Here is a 27,326-nt window from a genome sequence, read left to right on the forward strand (position 1 = left end):
AAGCTGATAGAACCCTGACAGAGTTTGTGCAAGGTTGTTTGCCAGGGTGGCTGGTGTTGTGGCAGCAATTAGTTTGGGGGTCTGGGTTGAACTCTCCTTTTCATGAGCAACAAGCAGTGTGATCAAGAAGGGCCTGCCTCCCTGGGGCCACTGGGGCAAGACTCTCTGGGGGGCCCTGTCTCAAGCCCCCTATGATGGTCTGGTACCCTGAAGGTGCGTGGCCCTGCGCACTCTCTCTGGTAAAGCGATTCCCTTGAGGTCAAGTCTGCAATGCAGCACATGAGGTGGATGAAGGGATGAGTCCTGCCATCTGGTTTGACCTGAAACAGGCAGCTGTTGGACACATGATCACAAATTATGAGATTAGTAGGCTGGGTCCTAAAGGCTGGTGGCTTATGTCCGCATGACACCTGGCCTCACGGGGCACCATTTCTCATAGACCTCAGACCTCAGGTGAACATTTCTGCATTTCCCCAGAGGGAGACTACTGCTAACTTGTAATGGCATATTGTCTACCACCTCGTGTTCCCCCCCAGATATCCTGTGACTATAGAATAGACAGAGGAGTGTGGAAGTTGCAGGGACACTCCCACATCAGAAAGCCAGTTCCCTGGTGACGTTGACATGACCCGTGGGGAGGTGGCCGATTTGGGTGACCTGGGGGCACAGTGTCAGTGCTCCCCACACACGTGATGCACTCAGCAGGATCCCATGTAAACAGAGTGTGAGGAGACAGAGGGGCTGAGGTGTGAACCTTTATTCTCAATTCCTCTAGTATGATATAGAACATTCACAAGGTCTCTGAGATTTATTTTCTTATTCTTTTGTGCCACCAAAGCTCCTTTCCAAAATAACATCTTAATTAGTGTTCTGTGTTGTGGGCATTCAAAAACCAGATGCCAGCAGCTTCATGATTTTGATTTCACTTCATTTTCCCAGAAGCTCTTCAGCCCTGGGTCCTCGGGCTGTGGTACATCACAGCTGCCCCTCTGCTTGCCAGGAAGGGTCCTACAGGGAGGTAGGCTGCCATTTCACCAGCTAAGCACAGGCACTCTGTCCCAGCAGGCTTCTAATATCTTTCCAGAAATGTCTTCTGTGGGAACTCAAAAAAGGCTGAGTTCACACTGACTGTCCCAGGATAGAACTTCCAGGCAGGGTGCAGAAATTACCCATACCGGGACTTTCAAAACATATTTAAAGTTTGCATGCTGCAGGCCCAGCAGGGGCACCTGGCTTCTGCAGTCCTGCAGGGCTAAATGCGGTGCTTCAGCTCCATCTTGGCCACTGCTGCGCGGTGCACCTCGTCAGGGCCATCAGCAAAGCGCAGGGCACGGGCCCAGGCAAAGAATTGAGCCAGGGGGTAGTCACTGCTCAACCCTGCTGCTCCAAAGGCCTGGCAGACACAGGGGAGGAGGGGAGGAAATGACAGCCTGCTCAGAATGGCTGAGAATGACTCATAACAGCTATCTTCCCACGGATGTCCCCTGATAGCTGTCATAACTGATATTCTGGAAAACTTCAGGTGGGGCCACTCTTGCCATTCCTTGGACACCAGATGCCCCAAGTCCAGCAGCTAGGTGACTTCTGCCACTGGAAAATCTCTATTTGGGGGCCAGCTGTTAAGACTCCCTGCATGGTTAGAAGGCTAGGCTTTGGTGTAATAAAAGCCTAGGTGTCCATAAATCCAAGATCAGCTACTTGCAAACTGTGTGACCTTGGGCAAGTCCCTTCACTTTTCTGGGCCTGTTTCCTCATATTCAAAATGGGGGTGGGAATGGGCCGTCTTATGGGCGTTCCGAGGAGTAACAGGAAAATAACATTCACGGTGAGTGTTCCCCTAAAGGTGGCTATTGGAGTTCACAGGAGGATGGGCCGTGGAAGGTGAGGGAGTTTCAGAGGAAGCAGTGGTCCAGCCTGTGCTCACCTGAATAGCGCGATCAGTCACTCGGTAGGCCATGGATGGGGCCACCATTTTAATCATGGCAATATCTAAGGCTGCCGCCTGTAAGAGGAGGAGATGTGACTAGAGGGACAGACCTACGGGCAACATACTTGGAAGAGCAATCAGTTTCCCAAGAACGGAGACCTGAGGACCCGCTGGACCACAAACTCCCTAAGGCAGCCCCTGCCTGGTGCAAGGCATGTGGAAGAGACAGTGGTGGAAACCGCAAGGGTGACCCAGGACGTTGTGCGATGTGGGCAAGTGCCAGGTCAAGGACACTCTCGAATATGGGCGTCTTCCCAGATGATGGAGAGTGTGATGCACACATAGAAGGTGGAATGGGGTAGTGGCTATGCTTCATTCAGGGTCACAGCCAGCACTGACTCTAACCCGATAGTGGGCTGAGGTCACCCAGGACTCCAAGACCCCCAGCTGCAAGGATCTACCCTGAGCATTCAAGTGAGGCCTCTAGATCTTCCACCATGCCTGGCACTACAGTGCCAAGGAACTGGGAAGTTGAGTCTGGGGTGCCCTCCCCATTACTGAGGCCATAGTCTAGGGGCTGGAGGCTGCCCCATGGAGAGCTGGAGAAGGAGGGGTTAAGGTGGGCATCGTGCCTGGCCATTAGAAGAACTCAGAAAGAACCATTTAAGGAATGTCACACTTGAAAATAAAGCTTCTCTTCTGGCTAATCCCCTTGCTTACTCTTAGTTTGTCTGACACCTGCACAGACAGAGTCTGAAGTCCAGGCCAAGATGTGGCTGAGGCCTGGGGGCTGTGTGGCCCTGTAAGGCCTGCTGCCTTGAGCCCAGAAATTCACCAGGTCAGTGAAGCAGAAAGTTGAGTCCTCTTTTACTGTAGCTTTTCCATTTTTAGAAAACTGCCCAAATAGTTTCAAGTATAATTGAAGCAAAGTCATTAGTAGCAAGGGCCCGAGCTCTTTCTCCATGGTTTGCTGAGTGGGGAAGAAAGAGGCAGTATCTATAGATTCCAAGGCTGCATTCCCTCACTGCAACCTCAGGACCTGCCTTCTGGGAGGATCCTTGGCCTCCTACCTTATTTCCTGCCACGTCCATGAGGTGGGCAGCTTTCAGCACCAGCAGCCGGGCCTGCTCAATCTCCACACGTGACTGGGCAATGTCTGCCAGGAGTGTGCCCTGCTCTACCAGGGGTTTCCCAAAGGCCACACGGGACTTCACCTGTGGACACAGGAGACACAGCAAGAGGCGTGGCGCTGGTGTCCTGCAAGGAGGTGGGTGGAAGCCCACACAGGATAGGAAAGAGTGTGGACGCGGGAGCAGGAGCTCATCTGCCACGTGGCTCTCTAGCCATTTCCAGGGAGAAGATCCAGACACAGAACACGTTCTTGTGCACTGCAGGGCTGGTAGCCGGTATTGGCATCAGTAGCTGCACAAATCACTTCCAGGAGTCCCTTTCCTCCAGTGATTAGCTCCCCCTGGGCAGGCCTGGTGCCAGGCAGGAGTTCTTTCAGATCTGAGCCAGCGTTTGGCCCAGGGCTACTCTGGGAATTAGGTAGTGACTGCAGGCGATGGAGGGCACCCTCTCCCAACCGTGGGCCCAGCTTCACACTCAGGGCACCCTTGGGAGCAAAGTCCAGGTACCAGAGCCCCCTTGTGGGCAACTGTTACTGCAACAAGGATTCTAAAGTCTCAAAGTCACAAGCAATCAGAAAAGATTACAAGGGATTTTTTTCTTTTTGTTTTTAGCAAAAAAAACAATTACTATACAAATAATATCTCATGGCAGGAAAAGTATAAATTTTCAAACAAGAAAAAAAAAGAGCAAATAATAATCCCTGGTACCCCATCATCCAGTCACTTGTGGTTACTTGGTGGCTATCCTTCCAGACCTTCTGTATGCAGACATACATATGCATATTTCACAGAAATGGAGTCACACTCGACATATTGCTCTGTAGCCTGCTTTTTTTCATTTAAGAGTATATAGTGAACGTGTGTCTATGTCAAGAAATAGATTTCTAAGGATCATTTTGGAATTTCACTGCATTCCTGTACCAGGGTTCTGACCAGGCTCCAAGTGTTAGCCTTATAGGTTGTTCCCAGCCCTCTGCTGTTACAATCAGTGCTGTGGTGAACCTCCTGGCAGCAAATCATTTGTAGATTCCTAGTTACTGTCTTGTACCCAAATCCTGAGTGGAACTGCCATGTCACTGCTTCACCCCTTCTGAGAATTCTGACATGTAAGGTCAACCTGCTCTGTAGGAAGTCTGGTCTGAGTTCTACTGCAGGATGGGGCTAAAGTACCTACCCTCCCTGAGCCCTTAGAAAGGACCTTTTTATCTTCAAGAAAAAAAGAACTGGTCAGGCCCAACTCAAAAGGGTGCAAATCACAGAAAGTGTGCTCAGTAATCAAATACATTGGACAACCTCTGTTCTTCGTAGTTTCTCATGAGACGTTTATTTGGTCTCAAGGGTTTGCATGACCTTTGTGATTTGAATTACCATTCCCAGCTCTCTTTTTTTGCATGAGCTTCCAACCTTTGAGGGGGTCAAAGCAGAATAAAGTTTTCTGGACATGGAGAGGAGGGTGGTACAGGGCTAGATACTGGAACCCCAGGAACAAAAGCCACCAACACGGATTCTCTCTTGTATCTGATTTTTTAAAGATGAGTTAGTGGCAGGAACAGCCCTCAGCAGCCATGACCCTTTGGACCTTGGAACTTTGCCCTCTGCTGCCACAGAGCCTGGGCCTTTTCCTTCTGATCACTTCAACAGAGTAAGGCCCATTCTGCTCTGAAATGCAAACTTCAGCAAAGTAGCAGGTGCCAGGCAAAGGCAGTGACACAGCTTCATGGCAAGAACAACACCTTTCTTCACCTAAGTCTCCTCGCAGAAAATAGTTAGATTTGAGGTACAATAGCAAAACAGATGGGTGATTCTGGGTCAGACAAAGGTGCAAGGGGAGCACTCACCCGGGCCTTCATGAGCGCCAGGGCCCTCTCCGAGAACCCAATCAGCCGCATGCAGTGGTGGATCCGGCCAGGACCCAGGCGCCCCTGGGCGATCTCAAAGCCTCGGCCAGGGCCCAGGACCATGTTCTCCTTGGGCACGCGCACCTGCTCAAACAGGACCTCACCATGGCCACCTGAAAGACCCAAATGCTTCCCCCTGAGCAATCTGCCTGTTTCCTTCATATGTGTTTATCTCTTGCCTCAGTTCAAGTCATCTGCTGGCAATATTCCTGCCCTTTATTCAGCCTCCTAAATGGGACATGGTTGAATGGGAAGGGATGGCAGGGAGCAGCCTATTTTACAATGTCAAATGAGTATTTGGCTATTACTTTCCTAAAACATAATGACTCCAAAACTAAAAGCCTTAGTAGTGTGTGACCCTAATGCTGTAGTGATCCTCTGGAAACGCTGGAAGTAAAAATGTGAGCAGCGACAGCAGAGAGAAGGAGCCCTGCCAGAGGCCCTCCAGGCCTGGAGGCCAGCCAGCCCCGGGCAGTGCACGCTCTGCCTGCCGCTCTGTCCTGTGCAGCCCCTTATCTAGATTCTGTTTATCTTCTGAATTTGGGAGAGAAAAAGTAAAAATGCCTGTCGGAAATTTGCCAGTGTGGTTGACATTTATAGAAGTGAAAAGCAGGAATGTGTGGCCCTCCAAATATCGCCATACCCTTAGAGGTGCTGCATCCTGAGATAAAGCAAGGGCTGCTCAAAGTTCTTTCCCCCCACCCAGACCCACACACAGGGCTAACCTGGGGCATCCTCCAGCCCATACACCGTGAGAGGCCGGATGATTTTTATCCCTGGGGTATCCATGGGAACCAAGAGCATGGACTGCTGCTGGTGGCGTGGGGCATTTGGGTCTGTTTTTCCCATAAACACACAGAGCTGGCAGCGAGGATCCAGGATGCCTGCCAGGAAAGGATAAAGACAGACCCCCATCATCTGATGCCAGGGCCATCAAATCTCTTCACAGATGCAGTCCTGGCCCAGGAAAGCTGGAGCCACCAAGCAGATAGAGCTCCTTAGACTTCACATAACCAGAGGACTATGTGTAGGGTCTTGACCAGAAATAAGAGCTCTTGATTTTTGCTTTACTGAGGAACGAATCCAACATCATAAGAGCAATGTTTTTTGAAAGCACTGTAAAGAGCTGAGAAAATGAAAAAGAGGCTGAAAACTGTTATTTTATCACTGGCAGCCTGTTCTGTTCTTTTCCCACAGGCAGTGTAAACATAATGGCTTTGAGCACGGGCTTCAGATCAGGCAAATCTTTTAACTCTGGATACCCCACTTGCTAGCAGAGGGCTAGTACCTTAGGCAAGTGACTCAGGTTACTTCTCTGTCCTAGTTTCCTCTGCTATAAAATGGGGGTGATAATATTGGGGAGGTGAGGGCCATCCAGCACTCACGGAGAGGCCTGCAGAGTTAACATGGGCTGCACGGCGGGATGATCACAAGCCCTTCTGATGTGGCACGCCAATCTCCCAGCAGGCAGAAACCACTGAGGAAGTGACCTCCTGCCTTTCCAAAGGGAGATGCCCAGGGCAGAATGAAGAGGAGGGTGGAGTGAATGGAGTTCCCAGAGCATGTCACATGCCTCATCTGTGACCCACACAGAACCTCTGGCTCTCCTAGGGGGTGCTGCCTCTGTTGGGAGCACAGAGACAGAATCTCCTTTGCATCAATTGGAAAAGAAGCTGGTCCCTACCATGTTTCCCAGGCAACAGCAGGGCAGAGAGAGACATGCTTATCAGTACAGACCCACTGAACTGTAACTGAAACATGAATTTCAGGCCAAATACCTGAGATCCACCACTTGTGGCCATTCACGACATAGAAGCCATCCTCCTCTCTGATGGAAGACTCAATGTTGGTGGCATCTGATGAGGCAACCTGAGTGAGAGTGCATTGTGTTTAGAGCTGGCAAGGGTCCCACATTCCCTGTGTGGTGGAGACCATATGGGGCCTGGGAGGGTCTGGCCAATGAGGAGCCCCTCTTGGGGTGCCCCAGCAAGGTACCTGGGGCTCGGTCATAGCAAAACACGAGCGAGCCTTTCCCTCCAGCAGTGGAATCAACCAGCGGGCCTTCTGCTCCTCGGTGCCATAGCGCACCAGAAGCTCCATGTTCCCGGTGTCTGGAGCGGAACAGTTAAATATCTGAAAAGGAGGAAAAGCATAATGGTGACTCCCATATCCGTATTTAGATCTTCAAATACCCAGGAAACATGAACCAAGGCCCCTTCCAAGGTAGAGGCCCTCTGACACCCTGGTGGAAGTTTTTCCTCTCCCTAGAGAAATGCAAAGACACATAGCAGTCAGAATATCGCAGGGACTCCTGAAGCCCAGCGTGGACCTCCTCTCCTGACAGAAAGGAGCCTGCAGCCAGGCGGCTGGAGACTCACAGAAGTCAGCCAGGCCTGTGCCTTGCATGACTCCTGCCTTCCCAGGAGGGCGCCCACTCCCAAGCTGTGTTCTTGCTCTGGCTATAGCCACCTGCCCACAGCTGTCCTCCCTCAGTAAAGGTTTAAGTCTGTTACCAGTGTTCCTAAGTCTGTTATCCAGCACAAGCTAGAGGGGGCCCTGCCAGTGCAGGAGGGTGACTGACATCTTACGGAGGACTAGGACATCCTTGCATGCCGAGGAGAACTTTAAAGAAGGTACCTCGGGAGCATACAGAGACATCCCCATGAGTTCACACAAATGTGTATATTCGACGTTGGTCAGTCCTGCTCCATATTTTTTCTCGGGATCAGTCTCCAAGGGTAGAAAAAGGTTCCAGAGTCCTTCGGCTTTGGCTTTCTCCTATCACAGGGGAAGTAAGTCAGGGAACCATAAATCATTTAAAAACTAACACAAGCCAAGATTGATCCTGACAAAGAACAGCAGGTAGTTCCATTATTAGCTACAGTGGCGTCACTGGGTATCACTAGGATAGGCACAACTGACCCTTTAGCTTTGGCATTTGGAGTCTTTAAAGAGAGACTTTATTAATTGATGTATATCATACTGTTTCAATTATACATACTTCAAGTATGCATAAAATAAGCCCATCTGCCCCAGGGTTATAAATCACAGGCATGGCATTTCTCTGCCTAGGCTGAACTATCTGGCCAAGACACAGTCACACAAAGAGCAATGATATGAAAACTGCAAAATCTAGCACTGGCTTTATGACAATGATGGAGACCAAAGATAATTCACCTCTACGCCCATCTCTTCACTGCCTGGGGAGGGACAGATGTGTCCAGGGGGTGAGCTGAGGTTCTGCCATGGTAATAAGGCCTTATGACTCCTGTCGGCTGCTTTACCTTGAGCTCTTCAACCAGCGGGGAAGGGGTCCACCTCTCTGCTGAGGCCTGGTGACTCTGTAGCTCTGGCTCAGCAGGGTACACATGTTGCTCCATAAATCGCTTTAGCCGCTGATACAGCTCCCTGACTGTTGGGGAAAGGCCCTCTGGAGAGAAAACCAGAGCTCCCTTTGAGGTATGAGCTGGGGAAGATTCTGTAAAGGGGATGTAGCTCCTTGCGCCTGGGGTGCTCAGCAGGGACTGTGGACCGGCCCGCGTGTGGTAGGACCTCCCAGATGGTTTTGTGGCTGGCATCTCTTTGAAAACCCGAAACCCTTCTTTGACTGCAAAATCCCATGCCAGGTTAGACATAAATTCAGTCAGCTTTCCGCTTTGTTCAGCAGTTGCCGAGCTTGCTTGTCCTGAGCAGAAGCAAAGAAAAAACAGCGATTACTCCCAAATAGCCTAATGATAATGCTAACATAGGATAATATTGTTATATCAGTAGCTACTACCATTTGCTAAGCACTTGCCACACACCAGACATGGTGCTGAGTGCTTTACTATGTGTATTATTCTGGCTCATTGAATTCCTGAAGCAATACCACTGTTTTGATTACCACTTTAGAGATGGGAATCTGTGTCTTAGTGAGGAGACGCACCCAAGCTTACAGGAAGGGGCTGTGAGCCAGAGTTGAAGCAGGCGGCCTGCTCCCTGCCCTCTACCTCTTTTCCTAAAGAAACTAAATCAAATTAGGGATACTTCAAATCACTTCAGCTGTCACCAGGGAATCATAGAAAGCCCTGCATTACCCTAGACTGCCCCTGCTCCAAACTGGTAACAGTGTCACAAGTGGCTGGATTCGTGGCCAGTTTCTGGGCATCATTTTGTATAGAACACCATCACCAGTGTCATAGAACTCACTCTAGTCATGCTCTCAATGGTTTTTTCACTTTTTTAAATAAGTGCATCAAGACATTTCTATAAAAGATATATTTTTAATTAAGTTATAGTGTACATAGACCCTCTTTATAAAGAGAACAATTCTGTGAGCTTAGTCAGGTAACCACCACTGCCATCAAGATGCAAAATATTCCCACCATCCCCAAATTTCCATGGTGTCCCTTTGTACTCAACCCTTTCCCCCAGCCCCTGGCAAAACCGATCTCTGTACCTTCAGTCTGTCTTTTCTGCAGCATCACATAAACATGTGCGTCGCAGGCGACATGCTCTTTTCCGCATGCTTCCCTCATCCAGCGTGCTGCATCTGAGATCCATCTTTGTTGTGTTTGTACCATATCCTCATGTTGTGTTTGTACTAGAGCCTTCTTTACAGCCAGCTCTCCTGAGTTATTTTTACTATTTCCATGTTCTAAAGAGACTGCTTTCCTCATTCTCTCTGTATAAATAAATGGATCTTTGCAGAGGCCTGTTTTTCATCTGGCATCTGCCATGGGCCACTTGTCAAAAGCCATTTTCATGCCACTTTGGTGTTAAAGGTATTATGCTATTCCTTGCAAATTAGGAACCAAATTCATTTGCTATTGAGCAGAGAATGTAGACCGCTGGGCCTCAACAAGTCTCTACTCAGCCACTTCTAGGAGCTGGTAGGGACCCAGCCCTAGGGGCCAGTCAGGAACCAGACAGCCCCCTTCATTGTGTCACTGGTGCACAGTGAGGGCCACTGAGCACAAGGGGCTACATCCTCTCCTCACTCAGACTGTACCTGCCACATGGAAGGGAAGTTACCCCCCCTTATACTCACAGTTATTTATAATGATTTGCTTTTTCTAACAGAGAATACAAAGTGTTTTCTTAATTTTCTTCTTAATTGGATCTCACTCTCAAAGTGCTGCTTTCATCATTTCTGGGAAAGCCGATTATTTGAGCTTGGGTTGATTTAAAACCATCACCTCCATATAGTTTCCTAAATGTGGTCCCAGCAGAAGAGACTACATCACTGACTGTCCTCCTAAGAAGCAGTCACAAGCACTTTTTTCTTTCTGGAATTTCAGTAGCCATCCCCAAGAGACCTAAACTTTGGCGTCCACTTATTAAGGAAGGAACATGATAGTTGGGATGGGCTGGTACAGACTGTAAGTCAGTAAATGGTCACTGTTCTCTCCACCCAATCTAGTGAGCTGAAGTCTCCCACAAATGACACCAGAGAAAGAGAATGCCTGTGGGACAAATGCTCCTTCTCTAAACCCCTTTTCAGGGCAGTACCAAATATCTCAGCTGTTCAAGTAGAAAAATAATCTTAACAGCTAATTAGAGAAGACAAATGTATAGTAATAGTATTTGTATTCATAGAGTGGATTTTTTGTTTGTTTCCTTCACTGAATGTTTTTATACTATTTTTTCAAAAAATGGAATTTGCTGTTTTTATGTGAGAAAACTAAGCCACTTCCTCAGTGCGTCTGGCTGGCTTCCTGGGAGGGAGGGGAGGGAGTGCCCAATCAGGATCAGAGGAATAAAGGCCTGAAGGGACAGCACTTCTCGTCTTCTGTATGGTGGCAAACACATGGGGTGTTTTATCTCCAAGCCAAGATTGTTTACAGGATCTTAGAAACTGTCACACAGCTTCCTGATACTCAAATTGAAGGCAATCCAGTGGGGTTTATAGCTATAGCGATTGCAGAATGGATAATTCAACATCTATGCAACTATCCTCAGGCACTGGAGCAGAACCCAGCAAGAACTCAGAAGCAAACCAGAAAATGTCTACAGGAAATCAGGCCTATTCATCACCTGATGGATCTAGTAGCCATTCTGCTTATGAAGTGTTTTTGGCTAGCTTTCACTGCAAAGCCGTAACAGAATCCGGAAGTGGTGGCTTAGAGCTAATGCTGTCCAGAGGAAGGGAAAATATCGTTCCTGGAATTCCTGCCTATTGAAATCCCTATTATCTGACCAGGGAGGGTTAAACTAGAAGTCCTCTGGATGCTGATTTTCCTCTGGACAGTATTGCTCATGACTGTATCATCAGTACCACCTGGCAGAGTAAAGACTTCTCTAGTCATGAATGAGGGATCAATTCTCCTACTGCATCTGCCTTTCTCAGAAGAATATGCAGTCAGGCTGAGGGTGACATGCTGCCAACAAGCTTAGGGTATTGATGACCCTGAATCCAAGAGGTCCCCGGAGTACTAGCAAACACACTGCAGGGTTTCTTTCTACTTCTTTTTTGTTCTTGTTTCTCATTTTGGGAAATTTCATAGTTACACAAAAGTAGAGAGATGAGTATAATGAACCTGCAGGTTGACTATCACTCAGCTTGGAAAATCATGGAAGCATGGCCAATCTTGTTTCATTCTGTGCCACTTCCACCCCACTGCCCTGGATTTTTTTGAAGGCAATCCCAAACATCAGATAATTTCCCATCTAAATACTTCATTTATGCCTAAAAACAAAGACTTAAAAAATACACAATATCCTTATCACACTTAAAAAATGTTAACTATGTCTCAATATCATCAACTATCCAGTCAGAATTCAAATTTCATTGACTTTTATAAAAAAAATCTTTATAATTTGGTTTTTTCAAATAGGGATCTAAACAAAGTCCAAACCCTATAATTGGCTGAAGTGTCTTTCAGAACCTTTCAATCTACAGATTCCCTTTTCATCTTTTTTTCCCCCTTGATACCTGTTGAGGAAACTGAATTGTTTGCTCTTCAAGTGTCTCAGAATCTGGATTTCATGAGTGGCCATGCCTTCATGGTGCTGTTTAACATGTTCTTCTGGACCTGTTTCCTGTACATTGGTAGTTAGCACTGGAGGCTTGGTCAGATCCAGGTTCAACTTTTGGGAGAAGCATCAGGAGGTACATAATGTATGGCTCTCTTGGAGGTGTTAGCACCATTGATGCTTATTTTCCAGACCCATTAATGCGTTCAAGGTGCCAAATCAGTGATACACTAATTCTATCATTCTGTCCAGGATGCTTCTCTAGAAGTTCCTCTCATTTATTTGGTTAGCCTGATACATACATAGTTTATATAGGAAAGGCAGGGTAAATGATTGAATTTTTCTCCCTTTACCAATTTTCAGAATAACAAGTTGCTTCCCTAGCATCCTCTAAAGTCACTAATGAGACTTCATCTCTGTTTAATATCACTCTTTACTCCTGGATTTAAACGTACTTGTATTCCCACCTATTTCAGCCCTCATCCTTACTGGTGCTCAAAAATGCCTGTCATTATCAAGGGGGCTTCTGAGTTCTTCAGGATGAGCCTAGTAGTTTTCAACAATTTCCTGCTTTCTGGTACAACATGGTCCAGGGGTCATCTTGTAAACCTCCTGCCCTAGACCTGAAATCAGCCACTTCTCGAAGGAGTCCAGGTTCCTTTTGGTGGGAATGGAATTTAGAGATGATAGTCTAGGCAACTAGAGGTACTTAACACTACTGGGTCAGTCACTATTTCTAGGTCTTTCTGGTAGATTTTATCTACTTTCTTTCTACTTGCCTTCCTATCCACGTAGGATGTAAACTTTAATCTGCCTTTCTATCTTCTTAAATAATTTGGGATATAGATTATTTCATTTGCCAACCTATAAAATTTAGAATAAAAACTAATAACACTATACCATCCCCACATATATATCTAAACACTTTACAGGTGATACATGTATGTACACACTCAACTCAACCAACCATCATTTCTAAGCAACAGTACTTTACTTTTCTTCTCAAAAGTTCAAATTTACAAAATAACAACCTAGAACTCCCAGCTAGTTTAATGAAATAGTTTCCCATGTAGGTAAAAGCACCATCAAAGAAAACAAAGTAATCCTTCTTCAGCAGTCCTCTTGCTGGACAATTTGACAGTATCAACAAATATTTTAAATGTACCTACTTTTTTTTTTTTGGTATCATTAATCTACAATTACATGAGGAACATTATGTTTACTAGACTCCCCCCTTCACCAAGTCCCCCCCCATAAACCCCATTATAGTCACTGTCCATCAGCATAGTAAGATTAAATGCACCTACTTTTAACTGAGCAATTCTAACTCGGAATATATCCATACATGTGTGGAAAAGGATTTTCACCACCTACTATTTGTGACTGCAAAAATCTGCAAATAATCTAAATATACACCAATAGGGGAACTAGTTAAATAAATTACAGTATATCCAGATAATGGAATGCACTCTGGAAATCAAAAAGAATGAAATAGGTCTGTACATGCTCTCATGGAAATGTTGTCAGGCAGCTGTGTCTGGGGAGGTCTCTCCCTGCACACCAGGTAAAACCTCAACCTGGGCAGGGGAGGGTTCTTGACTCTGATGGAGAAAGAATTCACGAACGGGTCAGATGAGTGTAGGTGAGGAAGGAATTCATTAAAGTGAGAGTAGTAGTGAATGGCAGCAGCCACACAGGCAGCAGAGAGCAAGGATGGACAGAGGGAGGAGAGGGAAGTCCACTGAACCCCTGCTTGGCACAGGGCAGATCCCTTGCCAGGGTCCCCTGGAGTCCAGTGTTCGCCTGAATCTGCACAGCCTGGGAACTAAGCCACTACCACCCCAGGATTTGAGGGAGCTGCAGAGCACTGGATGGAGTGAGATTATGTTCTGAGAACTTCCCAAGGGCAAATAAAGGAGATTTTCAGGCAGGCTACTATAGAGCATGATCGTACAGCTGCAGTCCTGTCTGGGTCACTGAGGCGATGGAAACTTACATGCCTAAATCAGAGTTCTCAGTAGCCCTTCCCTACCTGTCTGAAGTAGAACAGAGATACAGAGACTTGTGCTTATGTCTAGAAAATTGAATAAATAGTGAAGTAACAGATGCTTACCACTGGGAAGAGCACAGAGCCTAACACAGCAAGTTGAACAGTGAGAAGGCTTTATTTAAGGCAAAGTACACACTCGAAGAAAGGGGAATGTGGGCAACCTCAGAAAGGAGGCACACTTAAAGGCTTAGGGTTCGTATCTTTTAAGGATTTCAAGAATGGGACAAAGGGCAGTGGGGGAGTGGGGCGTAGTATTGACATGTGGTCTCATAATATCTATTTCCAGTGAGAAACATTATGTCATTATCCATGGTCAGTCTTCTAGATACTCTCTAAGGTAAACTTAACACAAGGAATTTATTGATCCTGTTCTTCTCCAAGATAGTGGTCACCCTCAAGCACTGGGAACACACCATTTAGGACTGCTTGCCCTGCTTTAAGATAGGGTCAGTTATTGGCTAATTACCATAAAATGTGTTAGGAATCCTACCTCCCAACTCCCTGATCTCCAAAATGGAATCTTAGCCTTAAGATGGGAGTCCCTCCTGTTCTTACAATACTATTTTTATCTTGGCATTTTTCATTATAGGCAGGAAAATGTAATCATGATGTTTGTCCCATGTCCCTGCCCTACACCTCAGAAAGGTCTCTACTGAAACACTGTTAAGTGAAAAAAAGCAAGGAATTTGCCTTACACAGTTGTCAAATGTGTATATATGATAATCACATCATATATACACATATATATCATATTCTATATATGCACATAAATATTTCATAGGAATACTTAAGCATAAAAAATTTAAAAATCAAGGTACTGAAAATACATTAGGATGATCACATTTTTATAAATTTTGTAGAGAGAAAGAAGACAGATGTACAGAAAAAACTGGGGACCCAAGAAACTCTTAATGGTAGTATTTATTTTAAGGAATGCTGCTAAGAAAAGAAAATACTTTTTAATTTCTCTATATGATTGGATTCTTATCATGTATGTTTTTACTTTAAAAGTTTATTTTAATAATTTAAAAAAAACAAGTTTAAATATTTTAAGGAATACATATATGATATATACTTAATGACAAATGGTTGAATTAACTAAATATTATAGAATTCTGGGTAAAGCAGTCCCTCCAAAGCCTCTATGGCTACAGGAGAATTTCCAGGGGCAGAGGCTGCTTGGCTGTGACCCCGCCCCTCAGGCTGGTTCTCGCGGGCTACCCCGTTACCTGTGAGCGAGCGCCTGTAGACTCCCTGTAGGATCGCGGCCACGCGGAAAAAGGAGAAAGCCATGTAGAAGTTCCAGTTCTCAATGGGAGGGATTCCCATGTGCTGACAGTACATCCTGAAATACTCCTCTGCAGTTGGGATTCCCAGCTGAGCAAAATCATAGTCTTTCAAACCTGAGGTGACAGACAGAGCCATCCCTGGGCAGTCACTGACCCCATCCTCTCCTGGGGCCACAAGTATTTAAATTATGAACCTTACTTCCTTTCTTGAAAACTGGCTTCACAGCTACTTCAAAGGGTTAGCTGATGATTTCAACAGCTCTTCCTTCCTCAGATGGCTGGGATCCAGGCACAAAGCTATTATTCACAACCTGGCTTCTAAAAGATCCAGACTAAATTGGCAGGAGAGGAAGAAATCAGGGGCCTCCAGTTCCATCTGGACCACAGTTCAGGGTGGACGCATACTACTTCCTCTCAGCCATTTGACAAAAAATGGTATTGAAAGAAAAAAGCCAGCCAAATATGGAAAAGGTAAGTACAAGAAAGAAAAAATCTGACTGATTTGCTTCATTTGTAACATCTTCATGGTTTAGAAGCATGAAATATATTCCATGCCTAGGAATTTATCCTAGGAGGACACCTTATCTATAGGCAAAGACATTACTACAGAGATGGTCACTGCATGTTTTATAGAGGCAGTGGGGTAGTAATATTAAAAAATTGGAAACAAATTAAATATCAAATAGGAAACAAATCAAGTGTCTGGTTTAAGGTAACTCTATACAATAAAATCCTATGCTGTCATTAAAAATGATTCTGTAGAAGAAATATTTAATGGCATGAAAACATGTCCAAAGTATGTAATTTAAATGAAAAAGGCAATTCATAAAATCATATACTCATATTTTCATTTAAACGAATTTATGTTTAATAGGAAAAAAGATAAGAATGAAGAGATGACAAGGTGCAAATGTTGGCAGTGGTTCTCTCCAGGATTACTGATTTTATCTTTTTATTATATTAACTGTAAAATCTTTTTCTTTTTTTTTTATTAAGGTATGATTGATATACACTCTTATGAAGGTTTCACATGCAAAAACAATGTGGTTACTACATTTACCCATATTATCAGGTCCCCACCCATACCCCAGTGCAGTCACTGTCCATCAGTGTAGTAAGATGCCACAGATCCACTATGTGCCTTCTCTGTGCTACTCTGTTCTCCCTGTGATCCCCAACACCATGTGTACTAAACATAATACCCCTCAATCCCCTTCTCCCTCCCTCCCCACCTGCCCTCCCACACCCCTCCCCTTTGGTAACCACTAGTCCCTTCTTGGAGTCTGGGTAACTCTAAAATTTTTTAATAAACTTGTATTTTTTTATTTAAAGAGTTAAATAGGAATTAGTTGTGTGAAAACCTAAAAGGCACTATACACAGCTCCTTCTCACTTAAAATACATTCTACACCCACTCCTCCTCCCTGTTCTGACAGGAATACATTCCAACTGAGCTTTCCACCGAAACCACCAGGACCTCAATTTCACATGCCAGCCCAATCACAACTGCTTTTTTTTGTCCCAAATGCTTTGAGAATGGAGCCAGCTGGATCACCCTCCCAAGGCAGCAGTTCCTACCTGGCATTATGGGAAAACTGGATGGCAGGTAGTGAGCCAGGCAGCTGAAGGCCACATCCGCAAGAGGGTCACCTAAGGTAGAAAGTTCCCAGTCAAGGACAGCAAGCACCTCAGCCTTTTCTGGATGAAAGAGCAGGTTGTCCAGCCTGAAGAAGCCACAGGAAAAATGGAAAGAGAGTCTAGGCAACTGAGCACTAGGGTGTACTCCATGCTGGGCATCTGCCACTTGCCCTCCAGATGCACCCCAACCCAGCCCCTCTGTGCCCCGAAGCCTGAGCTGCACGGGCTGCGTCCCCTGGCTCCCATGCCCTCTGGCTCCCTTGGGCTCAGCTGACAGGGACACCAGCAGGAGATGGGAAGGGGCCTGGTTATCCACTCCCCCAGCTCCCTCTCAGCAGAGGGCTGAGGGAGGCTGAATCCAGCTAGGTCAGAAAAGGTGCTGGGCTCCCACCCAGGCCTCTCTCGTGGTCACACCTCTGGAGCCCTGAGCCATCCAGAATGAATCCAGCTGCCCAGAAGGTGCCACACTGGAGAGACCATGTGGGAAACCACCAAGGGACAGACAGGTTCCCCAAGCCTAGTGTGGGAGCAAGCCTTCAGGCAATTCCAGCCCTCAGCCTGAAAGCCATCCCAGTTGAAACGAGCTCTCCTGTCCCCAGACTGCAGATCTGTGAGCAGAATAACTGCTGTTGTTTTTCACAGCCATGCAGTTTTGGAGTTTGCTATCTGGTGGTAATACCTGGAGCACACTCCTGTGCCTGCAGCCCTGGGGCGGCTGACGCCCACTGCTGCACAAGCCAGCCCCATCATAAAGGATAACCTGGCCCAAAATGTCAGTGGTGCCAAGGCTGAACCCTACATTAAAGGGCCATGGACAGGGAGAGCCTCTGTAATGGGAATCATTCTCAACTATAAATTGGGCTAAAACCAGCTGCTTAATTTCCCCTTCAAATGCCCTTGCCATCATTTTTCACACATAAACATTCACCGCCCCCCATCATGGCCATGGCTACCTGAAGTCCCCATGCACCACTGTGGTCTTCTGTTGCCTGGGAAGATGGAGTGGCAGCCATTCAATGAGGCTCTCCATCACTGGGATGGTGCTGGTTTCTGAGGCTCGGTATTGTTTAATCCAGGTTTGCACTTGGCGTGGAATATAGTCCCCTGAGGGAAAGAGGATTAGAAGATGGTGTGTCATTCCAACAGACTCCAAAGGTTTAAAAAGTTAATCAATGCAGTAAAACTCTCTGTAAAGCTCTGTTTACCTGTTGCCCCAAGGTGGAAGTCACCAGCTGTCTTATGTTGGCTCCATCAGTGTGATCTGGGCATAGTTCCTAGCCACATGACCTCCAAGCCTGATCCCTGGCCCTCTCAGAGATCCTAAGCTTCCTAACAGCCTTTAAAATCCCTTTTGGCTAAACAGTGGTTGGCTAAGAACATGGACTCGGACCAGACTGCTGGGACTCTGATCCCAGCAATGTCAGTCTCTAGCTTTGTGATCTCAGGCAGGCTACCTAACCTCTCTGTGCCTTTGTTTTTCCACATGGTCTTCACCGAGTTGTTGGGAGGATAAAATATGTGAAGCCCCTGGAACTGTTCCTGCCATGTAGTAAGTATATATGAGTACTTGTTATTAACAGTCAGTTGTTTGCTAAGAAAACCAAGAGATACCACAGTTGAGGAACTTGGAAGTCACACCTGGGACTGGACACTGGAAGGAGACCTGGAGTCAACTTGGCTCACTGTCAAGGTCTTGAAGTGACTGAACTGCTCCAAACTTCCCTTGCTTCTCCTGTATGAGTCATTGACACCTAAATTCCACAGAATGTCATGAAGGCTAAACAAAATCTTCATATAGCATGCCAGATTCAGAGCTGGCACAGAAGGCTGCTCAGTGAATGGTGACCATTATTACTGTCGCTATTATCAATTGTCAACTGACGATTACTAATTGTCACTATTAATAGTAATTTATCAACAACATGTCAGGTCTCTGGCTCTAAGCAAAGCCCTCACCCCTCATTTAGGAGAAAATTGGTCCCCAGAAGCTGAAGGGCTTGAAGATAGGAAGACAAGCTCCTTCTGTGGAGTCCACTGCAGGCTTGGAGCACCTGGATGCCTGCAGAGGATCCAGCTGGGCTATGAGATGTGGAGATAAAAATCCACAGGAATTTAGCCCAAAACAAATCAAGCCTTTGGAACTAGCTCCCAGTTTACAGAATCACAGGAAACAGAAGAGAGCAGTAAATGAAGCCATAAGGACACAAACCAATAGTTGACACAAATCTCTAACACAACATACTTGAACTCTTAAAAATTTCATTTAAAAAAAACAGGTAGGGGGGCACTATTTTAGATTCCTTGATTGGATCCTGATTTTGGAAAAGAAAAGACTCACTTATAAAAGATATAAGAGGTATAGTGAGGAAATCTGGGTTTTAGATATTATGGGAAAATGGTACATTTTCTAGAATGTGATAATGGTATTGGGGAATATTCTTATTTTTAGGAACTGCATACTGAAGTATGAAGACTGTAGTGTCAGGGTCTCTACAACTTTGTTAATCATATATATACAGAAAGAGATAAGCAAATATGGCAAGAGTTAACCATTGTTAAAATTAGTAGCAGCACATATAGTTATTTGTTGTACTATTTCACGGCTAAGTTTGAAAATTATCATAAGAAGTCAAATACAAAAGCCACAGAGCTGAGCCTTTGTGTGGAAAGGAGCCCCTTGGGAAAGTCTCCTACAGGGATGTGGGTCCCCTACCCCTACACACCAAGCCAGCGCTGCACACGTTCTCTTCTCAGGGCACGCAGGTGCATCTGTCCCTGCAGTGCCAGCTCTACCACCACTGGTCTCTAGCAGGCCCACCTAGGCCCTGAACCATCCTTCCCGAAGTAGCCTGCCCCTCTGGGATGAGAAAAAAGGACTGTGTGCTCCCTGCAGGCCCTTGACGGAAAGGTTCTTGGTGATAATTAGACTGTACCAAAAGGATCTTTATCAAAAATTCCTTTGGGTTAGAAATTATGTTTATGTGCTCTTTTTTTTTATTTAAATGTGATCTCTTAAATAGGTAATACATCCATATGGCTCGAAACTCAAGTGGTGAAAGGGAGTGCTGTAAAGTCTTTCTCCCATCCCTTACCCAGCCATGCAACCCTCTTCCCCCAAAGGCAGCCCGCATGACCAGTTTCTTAGGAATCCTTCTGGAGATAATCATCACTTTTGCAAGCAAACATTTAAATTTATTCAAATATTAAAGTTTACTGAAATACATCCCTTTTACACAAATGGCAGTATCTATCTATATGTCACCAATGCCATAGGCTCATAAGATAATCTGAGAATTTCAGGTTTCTTGAAAGGGAAGATCTGATGCCTCTAAAGCTGGATTAGTGAGCCTGCAATATGATGAAGCTGCTTTATGCTGTAAGGCTCAACACATGGCCAGTGGCCCAGGAGACTGGCCTGGCTCATGTGAAATCACATTAGATTTCTGCTTTGTTTCTTCATGCTAATAGTTCAGTGGAAAGAGCATCACACAGTCCACTTTAAAAGTAAAAAGAGGACCCACTTGGCACATGGGGACTCCTCCATTAGTTGTTCGCCAGGGTAGGATGGATGTCACACTGCCTATTACTTCATCTGCCTGAGACTTTATTTTCACTCAAAATGCTGAGACACCTGCCGCCTCACTTGCTTGTCACATCAGCCCTGTGAGGGAGGAAGGGCAGAGCTGTTTTTACCATACCTCTACTACTGAGAAAACTACAACAAAATAATGTGACTGGCCCAAGATCACCATCAGATTAGCATCTGACTTCTAGTGCTGGGCTCTTTCCATCTTAAGACAAAGAATCAGTACAGGCAACATCCCTTGTCTTTGCCTATTGGCCCTTTCACTGGTAACTAGGGCTACCAGATAAAATATAGGATGCCCAGTTAAACTAAATTTCATATAAACAAATTGATTTTCAGTGTAAGTATTTCCCAATGAGACTGCCAAGATGGGGAGATTCCCCACTGAGTTGGTATCTCTATGCAACATGTTAGAACATGGTGGGGTTGTGAGGGTGGATATGGATCTGGCTGTACTTGGAAGGGGTGAAGAATCCCCTTACTTTGGGCTGGGAAGTCAGCAAACCTGTTATATTGGAGCAAAGTGTCTCAAACTGATTAGTTCTGGGGACTCATGTCACAGTGCCTATTCAGTGGTGGAACTTTGGGTAACTCAGCAGAAATGTTAGGAAGTTCATGTACACTGGACACATATTACAGTCTTTGGTATGGTCCTACAGAAAACAGGTACATTTTGGCCCAACTAAGAAGAAAATAGAGTTTAGCTGAGAGATTCTCTTTGATTATAGCCAGGAATCCTTACTGGTCAAGAATCAAATAATCTTGAACTCTGCAAGGGAGAAAATGTGAAATTCTTTGGCTCATGCTAATGTTTCTACATGTAAAAACATAGAGACAATTGTGATGGTGGTTATAAAACTGTGTGTCAAAATTCACAGATTGCCACACTTCAAAAAAAAAAGAAAGAAGAGGAAAAACCTGACAATACCAAATGCTGACAAGGATGAGGAGCAACTGGAATTCTCAGACATTAAAAAAACAAAAGCAGAAACTGTACAAACTAAACACCTTGGCATAATGGCATTTGAAAAATCTATCCCTGTTGAAAGAATATTTAGGGGGAAAGGAGAAAAACAGAAGTATTTTAAATACCCTTAGTTAGGATTGGAAAAAATAAAACATGAAATGGTCTAGCAAGATAAATTTGAGGAGAAGATTCTTAGGTCCATGAAAGTATTTACCGAAGGACAAAATGTGTATGTAAGTGACACCTCCATTAAAATGAAACTGGATTTCCAAGGAGAAAACTATTAAGCCCACTTAACATTTAGCAAACACTTGGTGTGTTAACGTCCTGACACCATGCAAATCCTGCAAGCAGAGGCACCAGCAAGGAGACGATCAGCATGGAACACGAGTAGCCTCGTACTCACCGTGTTTCCCGTAGTCTTCCAGGCCCACAGCCTTGAGGTCCACACTATGAATTTTGCAGAGGACTCTGTTCATGGCAGTGTATATGGCCCGCCTCTGGCTGGGCTCCAAGCCTGGCAGAGAGGAGTCTTTGTAGATGACGCCTGGACAGTACTCCATCAGATAGAAGGGGGTGCCGATGACCCTGAGAGGGACACAGACAGGGTGTTTCAGTGGCCTAATGTGGCAGGCAGTTGGTCATGGCACTGCTCTACTGTCCTGTATATGCTCTGAGTGCTGGGGAAGGAGTTCAGACCCAGAGTCCTGGACATTTCCTTTCCCTGTGCACATAAGCACAAGGGGTTAGAAGCACCCCCTCCCCAAACCGCACATAGCCTGCCTACACTTCTTTGCCAGAATGCCTCTCTCCTCTTCTGTTCACTTGTAGAAGCCATCCAAATGGGTTTCAATGTGATGATACAGGAAAACAGCATGTTGAGAGAAGGGCCCTGGAGTCATATGGAACCAGGTTTAAATACCAACTGTGCCTCTTCCTAGCAGTGTGACCGTGAGAGACTTATTAAACCTCTCTGGGCTTTGTAAAACTTCAAAGGGTAGTTGTAAATATTATATGGGAAGCTAATATTATATGGAGTGTCTGCCACATGTGTCTGGTTCCAGTGAGGGATCAGTAAATATCCCTTCTTATTACTGATGTTATTTTTATCATCCAGTAGTTTGAATGGCACATTTACCACAACTGTACTTTTAAAATGACACACCGTAATGTCATTAATCCATTTTTTAGTTATTACTAGAAATGGATTGACTACATTAATAAGCTGTTTTGAAAATTCTACCATTATAACTGTTGTCCTGACTTGAACATGGGCTAGATATTTAATATATAATTAAATTACTGTTAGTTATCTTCATCATAATAATGCTATTGTGGTTATGAAAGAAAATGTCTTTATTCTTAGGAGAAATAACAACTTGAAAAAGTTCAGCCAAAAATAATTTTTATATATAGAATATACTTATTAATTTTTAAATATATATAATTATATAATTATTACTATTAAATAAAGTTATTTTGTGTGTAATACACATATACACATATATAAACATGTGAGCAATGTTTTAATCTGGATGAAGAGCCCTTTATGCTGTTTTTTTCTTTCAGTTTTTCTGTATGTTTCAAAATTTTCATAATTGGAAAGTTGGGAAAAAGAGGCAGACTCAAAAACCATTTTTTACAGCTAACCATTTCAAACAATAAGGCTTCTCTCTCACTTACCAACTTTACATTTCCCTGTATGGCCCCGGAAGATGACTGGTTAGCCAGAGACGGGTAAGATTCCTCAAGGGAGGAACAACCTAAGACAGGCACAGTCGCAGGGGGGCCATCAGGTGAGAAATTGGGGATCAACAGAGGTGAGGCTTAGAACCTCACCCTCCCTGTTCTGAGAGAAATCTTCTGCATATGTGGATGTTTTATTGCCCTGGTCTAGCTTGGATTAACACATAGTCTACAGGCACACACCTGATCATCTACATTTGCTCTCTTACAACACTAAACTATGTTTTCTACCTTTATGTTGTATCTACCTACCACTTCAGCATTTTATTAAAAATAATAAAGAGAGAAATGTGGTATCCACATATAAATCAAGTATAAAAATCAAATGTGTATTCATATTTGAACTGACTGTTTATAGTTCATAATGCATGAGCAAAACCGAAAGTTTCTGTGATGACTGCCCTTGTACTGTTCACCATGTAACTTATTCACTATGTAAGAATTTGTTCTCCATGTAAGAACTAGTTCGTTATGCTTCAGAAGATTGGAGACTGACAAATATTAGGCTTGGGGTGGATTAATGATTGTGCATTGAGCATTGACTCCCCTATACAGAATTTTATTGTTGTTAACAACCATTTGATCAATAAATATGAGAGATGCCCTAACAACAACAACCAAAAAAAAGTACACACTTCCAATTGTAAAATAAATAAGTAACCGGGATGTAATGTATAGCATAAGGAATATAGTCAAAATATTGTAACAACTTGGTATGGTGATAGCTGGTACCTAGAATTATCATGTATATAAATGTTGAATCACTGTGTTGTACACCTGAAACTAATGTAATGTAATACTGTGTGTCAACTACCCTTCAATAAAAAATAATTATCTAAAAAAAAAAAAAACAAAACAAAACCATTTTTTATAAAGCAATTTAAGTACAGTTTAGAAAGACCCCCCCACAAAAAATTAACAAAAACAAGCAACATGAAACTACATGGATGCATATCTTTTAAATGTTAAAAAAAGATGTTTTCTACCTGTTCTCACATAAGGAGGTTATTTCTCTCTTAGGATAACTTAAAGACCTGTGAACTTCCCAGGAGGCTGCTATAGTCTCTTTCCTCCCTGACCCAAATTGCATTTGTCTTCACCAAACTGGGATTTCAGTTACCACATGGGCTTTTCTCTTCTGTAGCTTGAATATGCAATAGAAAAAATAAATTTGAACATTACCCTGAGTCTTCACAAAGGCCAAGAACTTTGGGGACAGGTACTCCAGCGTTTGCAAGGGCTTTCATTACCCTGCCAGAACAAAGAAAAATGAGTGATACTGCTGGCTGAATGGATGAGATTTTCTTGAAATAATTTTTCTGATTTAAAATTAGTACATGAAGAAATTAAGATGAATTCTAAAAAATATTCAATGGACACAAAAGTAGGCAAGAAAAACAAAAAACATGTGGGAAAAACAAGTAGCAAAACTATATACCTAATCAAACATACCAATAATTACATTAAACTAACTAGACTAAACATATCGATTGAAAGATAAAAATTGTCCTACTGGATAGAAAATTCAGAGAGAGATGGAGAGCAAGTGAGTGACCAAGCGAGAGAATGAACAGTGCTGGTGACATTATTTGGGCCTCTTCATTCAGCCATACCTAAAAGATTTTAAATTATTATGCAAATAAATTTTGTCACCTCTCCTCCTCTTCAATACTTAAATCAGGCTAGGTGGGTCTCTGTCACTTGCAGCTAACATGCCAGCACACATGACGATGGGAAACATTTAGGTTGTGTTCCTTTCCAATATTTTTGTTTTAATGCATAAGTGTTTTTAAAAAAATAGTTAAGATAGTACTATGTATGGTTTGTATGTTAAAATTTTATCATGCACATTTGTATGTTATTACAGGCATATTTTATTGGCTGCCATTACAGTATAATCACTAAGGCTGGGCTGTGGAATCCCACTGCCCCAGTATGAAGCTAAATTCCCATCTCTCATGTAGGTTTCTGTTGCTGGGTGTGCTGCTTAAGCTCTTTAAGCCTCACTTTCCTCATCTATGAAGTGGGGATCATAATAGTAACATATCACAGAGTTATGAGACTGGTTTGAGTTAACAATACACTAAAAGCATCTATTATAGTGCCTGGCACAAATTAAACACTCAATAAATGTTAGCTATTAGTAGTATTAATTAATAACTACCCATTATGTTATTGCAACAAGTAAACATACCAGGCTGATTAACCATTTCCTGATTAATATACCTTTATAACGTTTCTAATTTTTTCATTATTAACAACACTGTTGTAAGCAAATTAATATATAAAACTGTTTTTCCTATTTAGAATTATTTTTTAAAGAAAGATCCCATAATTGGAATTATTAGCTCTAAAAGTATGACTGCTCTGATGTTTTTAATAAATTATGTCATACTCATTTCCAAAACAGTTGTTCAAATTTACATTTGGCATGTTATAAGCAGATACCATATTATGTGTCATCTTCAAATACACTTTTTATTCCTTTACTAAAATGGAAATTCTCTGCATTTCTGGGTTTTTGGAATGTCATTCTAGCACTCCAAAATTCTTCAGCATCTTTGGGAGTGATTAGAAAGAATCCGTAAGTAGAATGCATAAAAACAGAATGGTGTTTTTTCTTTTTAGGGTCTCTCTTCTATAATGGACACCTGCTATTAAGTGGGTACATACACAAATGCCCAGAAATAACTATAGGTTTTCTCCTCTGATGAACTCCTAAGGCTTCATAATTATCAGTCATCAGTCCCTGTAGTACTTGGGAGAAGCCAGACTCTAGGAACCAAAGAGTCCAGAGGAGAAACAGTAAACAGTGAGAACAAGAAGGGTCCAGAAGCTGAAGTCACATTTTCCTAACCACTGTCTGCACCTTTCTTTCTGCAGAGCATAGAAGGCAGGAAGGAAGAAATAAGGAGACGAAGAGAATGTCTTCCAAGAGAGGTAAGCCCCACTCTAGAGCCCATTCAGAGCTTTGGTGCTCACTCGCCAAGAATTTAAGGCTAGTTTTTTTCAACCTACTATGTTTAATTTTCCTATTTGCAAAACAAACTATTTTATTTGGGATGTATTGTAGTACATATATATTTGTTTACTTGTTTAATTTTTTATTTAAAAAATTTTTTTATTAAGGTATTATTGATATACACTCTTATGAAGGTTTCACATGAAAAAACAATGTGGTTACTACATTTACCCATATTATCAAGTCCCCACCCATACCCCAATGCAGTCACTGTCCCTCAGTATAGTAAGATGCCACAGATTCACCATTTGCCTTCTCTGTGCTACACTGTTTTCCCCGTGATCCTCCACACCATGTGTGTAGTGCACATATTTTTTAAACATTTTATCATGGAAAATTTCAAACACATATAAGTAGAGAGATTCGTAGAATGAATGCCCATGTACCTATCACCCTGTTCAACAACTATCAACTCATGGCCACACCTGTTTTGGCTATAGCCCCACCACTGTACTGATTTTAAGACTAAAGGTCAAGACTAAAGAGTATTTCAATAATGCCTTTTTTCACCTAGAGGTTCCAAAAAAGTCAGGTCTCTTACAGGTTTACGTATAGAAAAGAGAAAGTTCTGAAGGAAATTAGGTTACAGGTTCTTATTTCAAATAAATTTGGAGATTCATACTTGTAGTTTTAAATATCTCAAGGCCATCTGACGGAGCGCTGATTTGTCATCTGCAGAGGCCGGAGGGTGGGGGCAGTGTGCCAACAGCTCTGAGAATTTACCTGAACTCCCTCTCTACTGCGTGGGCGGATGGAAGGAGTTTCCCGGGCGGTTTCTTCCTCAGAACCAGCTGGTGGTCAGCCAGCCTGATGTAATAAGTTGGATTTGACTGCCCGTGATCAAACTGAAGGAGTTCCAATGGGCCTGCAAGTTTGAAAACAAAGAGAACTAAAACCAGACCTGGGCAGACGTTGTTTCCTTCTAATGAGCCCTGTGTGTGGGACACAGAACATCCCGACCGCGGATGCACCGTATGAAAAGCACCTCCTCCCTGGGTACGGAAGTGACTGACTCCCAGGCATATGCCCCAGCTGGAGCTCAGAATCTCACACCACTACAGTGTGCCAAAGACCATCCGATTTACACCTCAGTAATGTCCACTTAGTATGGGTGTCCAAT

General features: G+C 43.9%; 1 protein-coding gene across 3 annotated transcripts in view; it reads right to left on the reverse strand.

Moving 5' to 3' along the window:
- Window positions 1-742: 742 nt before the first annotated feature.
- Window positions 743-27,326, reverse strand: part of ACAD10 (acyl-CoA dehydrogenase family member 10) — a 39,890-nt gene continuing 13,306 nt past the window's right edge. For 2 of the 3 annotated variants that reach the window (XM_036929491.2, XM_036929490.2), the window contains exons 7-21: window positions 26,930-27,071; window positions 24,367-24,435; window positions 21,845-22,026; window positions 17,839-17,989; window positions 16,826-16,971; window positions 15,189-15,362; window positions 8,240-8,640; window positions 7,593-7,733; window positions 6,951-7,088; window positions 6,734-6,824; window positions 5,681-5,839; window positions 4,896-5,068; window positions 2,998-3,141; window positions 1,925-2,002; window positions 743-1,393 (exon numbers count right to left, since the gene is read on the reverse strand). In XM_036929491.2, the coding sequence (XP_036785386.2) occupies window positions 1,253-1,393; window positions 1,925-2,002; window positions 2,998-3,141; window positions 4,896-5,068; window positions 5,681-5,839; window positions 6,734-6,824; window positions 6,951-7,088; window positions 7,593-7,733; window positions 8,240-8,640; window positions 15,189-15,362; window positions 16,826-16,971; window positions 17,839-17,989; window positions 21,845-22,026; window positions 24,367-24,435; window positions 26,930-27,071 (2,330 nt within the window). In that variant the 3' untranslated portion in view covers window positions 743-1,252. The remainder of the gene's footprint in view (window positions 1,394-1,924; window positions 2,003-2,997; window positions 3,142-4,895; window positions 5,069-5,680; window positions 5,840-6,733; window positions 6,825-6,950; window positions 7,089-7,592; window positions 7,734-8,239; window positions 8,641-15,188; window positions 15,363-16,825; window positions 16,972-17,838; window positions 17,990-21,844; window positions 22,027-24,366; window positions 24,436-26,929; window positions 27,072-27,326) is intronic. The other variant, XM_057491884.1, reaches the window with a different exon arrangement.

The sequence above is a fragment of the Manis pentadactyla genome, chromosome 14, assembly GCF_030020395.1.
Source record: "Manis pentadactyla isolate mManPen7 chromosome 14, mManPen7.hap1, whole genome shotgun sequence".
NCBI classification, from domain to species: Eukaryota; Metazoa; Chordata; class Mammalia; order Pholidota; family Manidae; genus Manis; species Manis pentadactyla.